General features: G+C 45.0%; 1 protein-coding gene across 1 annotated transcript in view; it reads right to left on the bottom strand.

Moving 5' to 3' along the window:
• Positions 1–10705, bottom strand: part of IL23R (interleukin 23 receptor) — a 120346-nt gene that overhangs the window by 75567 nt on the left and 34074 nt on the right. The window contains exons 5-6 of the mRNA XM_082264986.1: positions 6943–7103; positions 4219–4364 (exon numbers count right to left, since the gene is read on the bottom strand). Coding sequence (XP_082121112.1) covers positions 4219–4364; positions 6943–7103 — 307 coding nt within the window. The remainder of the gene's footprint in view (positions 1–4218; positions 4365–6942; positions 7104–10705) is intronic.

Here is a 10705-nt window from a genome sequence, read left to right on the forward strand (position 1 = left end):
AGGTCCATGCAGTCAGTCATCTGTCATTGATTTGGACAGGCTGCCTGGGCTGAACACCTGTACATCATGTGTGGTTGAAGACAGCGCTTCACCCGGGTGTATGGATTGGTACATGGTCAGTCAACGAGGCCCAATTGTTTTTATACCAGATTAGCGAAGGATCGGTCTAGTTCAGTTAGGGTTCTTTCACACGGGCGATCCGACCAGATCCGCCTGTCAGTTTTTCAGGCGGACCTGATCGGATCCTCCATGCATCCCTATGGGGCAGCGGATGTCAGCGGAGACATGTCCGCTGACACGCGCTGCTATCCGCTTCCGATGCTGTCCGTGAAATCCGGACGGATGGAAACCCTATTTTCCATCAGTCCATCGGATCGGATGGGATCGGATGAGAACGGACAGGCGGTCCGTTCTCATCCGATTCCCCCATAGATGACAGCGGGAAATCTGACAGCTCTGTCTCTGCACACAGAGCGGAGACGGAACTGTCATCCGAATGGACCTCGTCGGACGCTGAAATTACCTTCCACTCGCATCACCCAACCCACCCCAAGAAATACTCAATGTTTGTGAAGCTTCCCTTGCTGCTCCAAAAGGCAGCAATTGTAACTGAGCAGTTGCCAGGTCCGAGCACTGTCAATATTTACAGCAAACTGAGAGTTTTTATGTCTCCAAAATGAAAATAAAATGCATTGTAAGCAATGGGAAAAGCAGAATTTAAATAGTTGTAAAGTCTAAAGGTTTTTTACCCTAAAGTGGTTGAAAACCTTTATATATATGCAGTGAAGGGACTATCCTCAGGTGATACACAGAGATGAAACAAATCCTCCAACATAAGTTGTATCTGTTTATCTGTAGACTTCTCTTCTCTACATCCATTCAAAGTGCTGATTTTTTAAACTTGTCGGAGTTCAGAAAAAAGAGGGCGGAGAGCTGAAAGAGGTTGTAAACCCTCTCTTAGAACTTATTAAAGGCTTACCTATAGGTACTGTAAATATCTCCTAAACTTGCACCGTTTAGGAGATATTTACTTTTAATACAGCCGAAGACCTCATCGGCGCATGCGCTCTGAAGGAACGACCACCCGTTCTGTTCCTTCAGATCCCTGGGCTCCCGCACGCATACGGGGAGTGATGTCATCGCGCCTCAGGCCAATCAGATGGCCGGAGGACGCGAACAAGGAAGCAGGATGGCTGAACATGTCGGCCGTCCTGTTGCTGAGCGGGCGGCACTGTGGGGGCTTCGGTGTAAGGTAAAAAATAGAAGGGGTACTCATCTAGGTAGAGCGAGGTGTTATATGGCCAACATCCCAAATAAATTGCAAAGAAAAACCCCCCTGGTAGAGAACGGGACTTTTAAGGCCGAAAATAAAACCACAAGTATATATTAAAACATAATTTTAATAGATAAACATAAAATCAGTGTAATAGTAGAGATAAATACATATATCACAATATGAAGTTGTAAAAACTTGTCATGGTGGGACAAGGAAAATGGTGGAGCATAGATTTCCAATGGGCACCCGACACCCTACACGTTGCAGGAATACCCTTCATCAGGGGTGTGAGCAATGAAATTCAATATGCATATATATATACATTTGTTTCCTGAAAAGATGACCAAGTCAAGATGGAAGAAGGATCCAAAAGAGATGGATGAGAAGAGGTGTAAGTGGGAAGGAACGTCAAAAGTAGAGATGAGAAGATGGCCGGAAATATGTCTCCAACAAAGGTCCCCTGTATAGGGAAGTTGTTTGTGCTCTCAAGAGAACTCCATGTGAACTTGGAAGTAGTTTATTTGTAAAACATCCTTATTAAAGCCCAAATATAGGTGGCGCTATTGGATATTAGCACTAGTCAAATGTTCAGGAAAAACATACAATCCAATCCTGAAAGCCCCAGAGTAATGAGCTTTCAAGATGAGGATAATAGAAAACTGCCACCTGGATCATTCTAAGGTACTACTAGCTCATTATGCCTTTGTCTTACAGGGTTTTTTTTTTTGCTGGGTTTACTTCCTCTTGAAGTTTCATTTTGTAGAGCTTAGTGAGGAAATCTCTGAGAGCTGATTGGAGGGAAAGGACATCCCCTTCACACAGCACACAGGAACAGAGCTGGGGCTGTCAATCTGTTGGAGGTCCCTCCCTTGTCATCATTTTTCCCTTGGTGTCAGGAAAAGTTGTCAGAAGTGACTCAGGATGATAGCAGAGGAACGAAGTAGCAGACAGAAATGACACTTTGTGCTCTGGATTGAGACAAGCACACACTTTAGAGGGATATGCTTTGTTCACATTTCATGTCTGAGGTTTACAACCACTTTAATGCTATCTCTGCATCTAGTTGTAAAACCTTTTTAGGTGCAACTCCCACCTCCCCGCCTCCCTAAATACTTACCTGAGCCTGAACTCGATCCAGCGCTGCTTTCTCTCCCCCTCCTCACTGAACTCAGGGAGAGCAGTGAAAGCCATTGGCTCCTGCTGTTGTCAATTAAATCCGGTGACAAGGGAGAGGGGCGGGGCTGAGCCACACTGTCTGACAAAGCGCGGCTCGGCATCAAGTCTGCATGTGTGCCACCATAAGAGGCTGCTTCCTATAGTAGCACACATAGATGAGGAGCGCCAGTGGGGGACTTCAGAAGAGGGTCAGGGCTCCTCTATGCAAAACCACTGCACAGAGCAGGTAAGTATAATTATTTTAAAAAAATATATAACTTTACAATCACTTTGAAGTATATTTAAGACAAAACCTTTCCTTTAATGTTGAATAGAGTAAGGGAGGGTAAAACTGCTGTCAGTTTTGTTTTTTTGCCATCTATGTACAATTAGGGAGAGTTCTCTTCCTGTCCTGAAGACTAAACAGGAAGTGAGAAGATACATTTCAAATGTATCTTCTCACTTCCTGTTTAGTCTTCAGGACAGGAAGAGAAATCTCCCTAATGGTACATAGATGGCATGATTTCCAATGTGAGGGAAAACTCCTCTTAGACAAATGTCATGAAAAGAAGTGTCCCTAATGTTTTGGTGGCAACTCAAAATTTTACATTTACCCTCATTAGACATTAGTGACTTCTTCTTCCTGCTGGTGATCCCTCTAGTGATAACTAAAGATCTATATAGAGGAATCCGGACTTCCTTCCTCCTGCTGGTGATCCCTCTAGTGCAGGGATCTCCAAACTATCCAAACAAAGGGCCAATTTATTATCCTTCAGACTTTGGAGGAGCCAGACTGTAGTCAGTAGGCGCAGAAAATGTCCTGGCATTGGTAACAATGCCTCATCATTGGTGTCAGTGGAAGTATACTGCCCCATCATTAGTGTAAGGGAGAAGAATAGTGCCTCATCATTGGTGTCAGTGGGAGGAATAGTGTCCCATCATTGGTGTCAGTGGAAGAAATAGTACCCCATCATTGGTACTAGTGGGAGGAATAGTGCCCCATCATTGGTACTAGTGGGAGGAATAGTGCCCCATCATTGGTGTCAATGGAAGGAATAGTGTACCATCATTGGTATCAGTGGGAGGAATAGTGCCCCATCATTGGTGTCAGTGGGAGGAATAGTCTCCCATCATTGGTGTCAATGGAAGGAATAGTTTCCCATTATTGGTGTCAGTGGGAGGAATAGTGCCCCATCATTGGTGTCAGTGGGAGGAATAGTCTCCCATCATTGGTGTCAGTGGGAGGAATAGTGTACCATCATTGGTATCAGTGGGAGGAATAGTGTACCATCATTGGTATCAGTGGGAGGAATAGTGCCCCATCATTGGTGTCAGTGGGAGCAATAGTGTCCCATCATTGGTGTCAGTGGGAGGACACCAAGTTCCTCATTTTACTCTGAAAAACATAAGCAGAATCTGCATACCTTCCTCATACCTTGTTCCAATCCACAGCCAGTTGCTGAGCAGATTGAAACCCATAGTGTATGTTCAGTCAAAAAGTTTTTCTTTGTTTTAGATAGAGTAGGGAAGGTTAGAACCCCTATCATGTTTTTAACGCTATCCAGGTTGCCATTACAGAAATTTCAAATCACTATACCTGCAGGCTGAAGGAAATAAACTTAACAGTGTATGGTCAGCTCTAGCTGGGGGCCCAAATCAAATTTTGACATGGGGTCCTATTATTCATAGTTAAGCCCCTAACCAAATAGGAGTAATTGGGTCATCTAGATTTACAAAAAAGGCAGTAAATACAGAGACTGCTTGTGTATCGACATAACTCTCCGTACCGTCTTCCATGATGGGCCTGTGAGAGTTTTATATTGCACTTCACAGAACCTCAGTCTCCCCGACGTCTGGTTTCTCCATCTGATAGAAATTTTGAAGGCTGATTGCAGAAGCTGAATTTTACTGATTATAGGTGTGATGGGAACCACTGTGAAATATTAAAGTTGTCATATGAATGAAAGGAATAGAAAGCACAACTCCAGTTGAACCAGTAAAATCAGATAAAATATATAAATGTACAGTAAGTCTTTCTACCTGCCAAAATAATTTTATATTATGCACAACAGGACCATACATCATTTTTTTTTTTTTTAAACCTGCAGTGCCCCATTATCCTGTATCCACTTCCAGCATTTAGCCTGGATCATAGATAATCTAACATCCTATTGGTGCTTTACCCCGTATTCAAACATATTTAACCACTCCAGGCCCCATGCTGAAGAACACAGCCTGTCCATTCACTAATGGCTGATGACATCACAGAGAATGTAGCCTATTAATTCGCTAGAGACCAGTGACATCACTGAGAATGCAGCCTATCAATTCACTAAAGACCGGTGACATCACTAAGAATGCAGCCTATCAATTCACTAGAGACCTGTGACATCGCTGAGAATGCAGCCTATCCATTCACTAGAGACCAGTGACATCACTGAGAATGCAGCCTATCCATTCACTAGAGACCGGTGACATCACTGAGAATGCAGCCTATCCATTCACTAGAGACCGGTGACATCACTGAGAATGCAGCCTATCCATTCACTAGAGACCGGTGACATCACTGAGAATGCAGCCTATCCATTCACTAGAGACTGGTGACATCACAGAGAATGCAGCCTATCCATTCACTAGAGACCATTGACATCACTGAGAATGCAGCCTATCCATTCACTAGAGACCGGTGACATCACTGAGAATGCAGCCTATCCATTAACTAGAGACCAGTGACATCACTGAGAATGCAGCCTATCCATTCACTGGAGACCGGTGACATCACTGAGAATGCAGCCTATCCATTCACTAGAGACCGGTGACATCACTGAGAATGCAGCCTATCCATTCACTAGAGACCGGTGACATCACTGAGAATGCAGCCTATCCATTCACTAGAGACCGGTGACATCACTGAGAATGCAGCCTATCCATTCACTAGAGACCGGTGACATCACTGAGAATGCAGTCTATCCATTCACTAGAGACCGGTGACATCACTGAGAATGCAGCCTATCCATTCACTAGAGACCGGTGACATCACTGAGAATGCAGCCTATCCATTCACTAGAGACCGGTGACATCACTGAGAATGCAGCCTATCCATTCACTAGAGACCGGTGACATCACAGAGAATGCAGCCTATCCATTAACTAGAGACCAGTGACATCACTGAGAATGCAGCCTATCCATTCACTGGAGACCGGTGACATCACTGAGAATGCAGCCTATCCATTCACTAGAGACCGGTGACATCACTGAGAATGCAGCCTATCCATTCACTAGAGACCGGTGACATCACTGAGAATGCAGCCTATCCATTCACTAGAGACCGGTGACATCACTGAGAATGCAGCCTATCCATTCACTAGAGACCGGTGACATCACTGAGAATGCAGCCTATCCATTCACTAGAGACCGGTGACATCACTGAGAATGCAGCCTATCCATTCACTAGAGACCGGTGACATCACTGAGAATGCAGCCTATCCATTCACTAGAGACCAGTGACATCACTAAGAATGCAGCCTATCAATTCACTAGAGACCGGTGACATCACTGAGAATGCAGCCTATCCATTCACTAGAGACCGGTGACATCACTGAGAATGCAGCCTATCCATTCACTAGAGATCGGTGACATCACTGAGAATGCAGCCTATCCATTCACTAGAGACCAGTGACATCACTAAGAATGCAGCCTATCAATTCACTAGAGACCTGTGACATTGCAGCCTATCCATTCACTAGAGATCAGTGACATCACTGAGAATGCAGCCTATCCATTCACTAGAGACCGGTGACATCACTGAGAATGCAGCCTATCCATTCACTAGAGACCAGTGACATCACTGAGAATGCAGCCTATCCATTCACTAGAGACCGGTGACATCACTGAGAATGCAGCCTATCCATTCACTAGAGACCGGTGACATCACTGAGAATGCAGCCTATCCAATAACTACAGAACAGTGACAACACTCGTAACCTGTCCATTTAGTGGAGACCAGTGGCACCACTGATTATGCAACCTATCCATTCACTAAAGACCTACAACATCACTGACAATGCAACCTATCTATTCACTAGATACTGGTGACATCACTGAGAAGTCAACGTGTCCACTTTATCCCCTTACTACAGACCAGCAACATCATTGAGAAGGCAGCCTATGCAATTGCTAGTGAGGGACCAGTGACAAGTGGCCAATAACAAGTAACACTGAATATAACTGAGGACTACGATATATATCTACCCTCTGAAAATGTGTTGGTGATGGGAGGGGGCAGTCACAGACTGATGTCTGGCTGATGTGCCCAGCAATGCCACTGGTGATAGGGACAACAGACTGTAAGCTCTTCTGAACGTGGACAGATATGACTAATTATACATAACCTGTGAAGCATTTGCAGAACATGCCTCTGCTATGAAAATTCTTGTAACAAATTATCATCTGTCTTTACTAAATAATATGAGAAATACATGTATAAAGTATGAAATTCATACAGTTCATACCTATATCTGACAAGCGGACCGGCACGACATCTGATACAGAGTCATTCAGCGGGTTCCTTGCCGTAATCTGAATACTAAAGTCTTTATCCCGTGTTCGGTTCACTGTGATCTGTATAGAGCCATCTTTCTTGCTCTCCACATACGACTCTTCAGTCTGTAAACTAAATCATAACACTGGTTAGTTTTCTTATGCCAGAACAAACCTAAAATGTGAACTGTCCATGATGCTCACACCTACTAATCTGCTTTAAAGTGTTTCTAAACTCAGGAGCCTGCAGTCACTATATCTGCTCTCCCCAGGAGCCTGCAGTCACTATATCTGCTCTCCCCAGGAGCCTGCACTCACTATATCTGCTCTCCCCAGGAGCTTGCACTCACTATATCTGCTCTCCCCAGGAGCCTGCAGTCACTATATCTGCTCTCCCCAGGAGCCTGCAGTCACTATATCTGGTCTCCCCAGGAGCCTGCAGTCACTATATCTGCTCTCCCCAGGAGCCTGCACTCACTATATCTGCTCTCCCCAGGAGCCTGCACTCACTATATCTGCTCTCCCCAGGAGCCTGCACTCACTATATCTGCTCTCCCCAGGAGCCTGCAGTCACTATATCTGCTCTCCCCAGGAGTCTGCAGTCATTCTATCTGCTCTCCCCAGGAGCCTGCAGTCACTATATCTGCTCTCCCCAGGAGCCTGCAGTCACTATATCTGCTCTCCCCAGGAGCCTGCAGTCACTATATCTGCTCTCCCCAGGAGCCTGCAGTCACTATATCTGCTCTCCCCAGGAGCCTGCAGTCACTATATCTGCTCTCCCCAGGAGTCTACAGTCATTATATCTGGTCTCCCCAGGAGCCTGCACTCACTATATCTGCTCTCCCCAGGAGCCTGCACTCACTATATCTGCTCTCCCCAGGAGCTTGCACTCACTATATCTGCTCTCCCCAGGAGCCTGCAGTCACTATATCTGCTCTCCCCAGGAGCCTGCAGTCACTATATCTGGTCTCCCCAGGAGCCTGCAGTCACTATATCTGCTCTCCCCAGGAGCCTGCACTCACTATATCTGCTCTCCCCAGGAGCCTGCACTCACTATATCTGCTCTCCCCAGGAGCCTGCAGTCACTATATCTGCTCTCCCCAGGAGCCTGCAGTCACTATATCTGCTCTCCCCAGGAGTCTGCAGTCATTATATCTGCTCTCCCCAGGAGCCTGCAGTCACTATATCTGCTCTCCCCAGGAGCCTGCAGTCACTATATCTGCTCTCCCCAGGAGCCTGCAGTCACTATATCTGCTCTCCCCAGGAGCCTGCAGTCACTATATCTGCTCTCCCCAGGAGCCTGCAGTCACTATATCTGCTCTCCCCAGGAGCCTGCAGTCACTATATCTGCTCTCCCCAGGAGCCTGCAGTCACTATATCTGCTCTCCCCAGGAGCCTGCAGTCACTATATCTGCTCTCCCCAGGAGTCTACAGTCATTATATCTGGTCTCCCCAGGAGCCTGCACTCACTATATCTGCTCTCCCCAGGAGCCTGCACTCACTATATCTGCTCTCCCCAGGAGCCTGCAGTCACTATATCTGCTCTCCCCAGGAGCCTGCAGTCACTATATCTGCTCTCCCCAGGAACCTGCAGTCACTATATCTGCTCTCCCCAGGAGCCTTCAGTCACTATATCTGCTCTCCCCAGGAGCCTGCATTCACTATATCTGCTCTCCCCAGGAGCCTGCACTCACTATATCTGCTCTCCCCAGGAACCTGCAGTCACTATATCTGGGCTCCCCAGGAGCCTGCAGTCACTATATCAGCTCTCCCCAGGAGCCTGCACTCACTATATCTGCTCTCCCCAGGAGCCTGCATTCGCTATATCTGCTCTCCCACAGTACACAGAACATGGAAATATTAAATGTTATACTTTCATTATTACATTACATTACATAACTCACCATATAAATACTATATAATGATCTAGTACTGTTTTTGATGTGGGAAGTCCTGATCTATCCCCCGTGCCTGCTATTGAGGCCAAATTCACCCCTGTGCCAGTTTGTAAGGTTGGTCCACAATGCTAACACATATAAGCTAAACACACACATTCTGTTCCTGCTATGTTGCTTCTGAACTTCACTAATTGTATGTTATGTCTCTTTTACATCAAGAATATCTTCATTTGTCCGTGGTCCTGATGAAGCTTGCTGCAAAACGAGTTGACCTTTAATCAGAAATCCCTTTAGTCGAGTATTTTCGTACCTTATATGTATTGTTATATGATGTATATGGCACTACCACTATGGTAGACTGTACCAAAAGTTTAGATTGAGGATTGTTCCCTTGGTTTTAGTTATGTTTGTTGTCTTTTATGATTCTAATAAAGTATATACATTTTTTATCTTTAGCTTACCGTCTATCTTATGATGTGCCCGTAAAGTCCATTTTTTTTAGGTCTGTCTGGTTCAGACCTTTCCTTTTTTTTAATGGAAATGCAATTATTTTAGTAAATATAAACTGCTAAATACCTTTTCTCATTAGCAGTATATGTCAGTCTTGTGACTTCTATCAGTGTCTGGTTAAAGCTTGTAGGAGGATTTTCATTCTCCCCTGATTGTCCTATGAGGCTCCAGGACCCCTGACCCTCTGTCTGGACAGTTTCGATTGGCCCTGTGCTGATCACATGCACCCTCCCCAAAAAAAATAAAACTCTCTAGCAATACACACCAAACTGAGCATGTGCAGAGTGCCCCTAAGGCTCTGTTCTTTTAGGAAATAGATTTGGGACAGTAAAAGTAGGGGAGGATCGGAGAAGACAGGATCAAACAGCATTAAATGCAGGGGATTAACAGTGAGTATAACAATAATGATTTACTGCATATACAGATTGATGTTACTGTTGTGGGTTTAGTAACGCTTTTCATTGCATATACTGGAGACAGAAAAATTACATTCTAATGGGTTGCATTGGACAACACCAACAGATCTTCTTTCACACATTCTTTGAAAAATGAAAAGAATCATAATATATTGGTAATTTCTTACAGATGTCTTATTATTCAAGATATGTGAAATCTATATGTGTTTTTTTACACAGTTTTTCTATTTGCCATATTTTCATGATCACATTTCATGTACAAAGTTATTAGCATCCCTTCCAACTTTCCAAGATGGGAATGAGGGACACATATTAGCAAAAGTATGTAGACATAAGACACACCCCCTGTCACGCCCCCCTTAACCACTTCTGGACCGGAAGGATTTGCCCCCTTAATGACCAGGCCATTTTTTGCGATGGTCATCCACTGACATCCGCAATTCCATTGACATGCATTATGTCCGTATATCACCCGCAAACGGATGGGGTGATATACGGACATACGGAACGCCTGTGTGAAAGAGGCCTAAATTAACCCTCTTGCTGTGGTTGCAGCACAGCAAAAATGCTATAATCTGTCCAGTTTTGATGTATTCAAGTGGGGGCCTCATGAACTCACCAATGAGGTGTCACCATCATGCCCTGCATTCACTGTATAATAGTGCAGAGAGATGATGGTGCCATCTCTGTTCTATGCCATCAGCACGGTTCGGCCAGCCCAGAGAAAAGAGGCAAAAAGAGAAAAAAGGATCCTGTGGGGTCAAAAGGAAAAATAGGGGTAGGGGTTACTAGAGCGTAGAAGGTGAAGAGAAACAAGGAGGGGGGCATGAAGGGGGGAGGGGGATTTTAGGGGAATTAAACAGTGCCTAAACCAATATGGAGTCAAACATTGAAAATATCATGGTTATATA

The sequence above is a fragment of the Pelophylax lessonae genome, assembly GCF_965119305.1.
Source record: "Pelophylax lessonae genome assembly, chromosome: 8".
In the NCBI taxonomy this organism is placed as follows: Eukaryota; Metazoa; Chordata; class Amphibia; order Anura; family Ranidae; genus Pelophylax; species Pelophylax lessonae.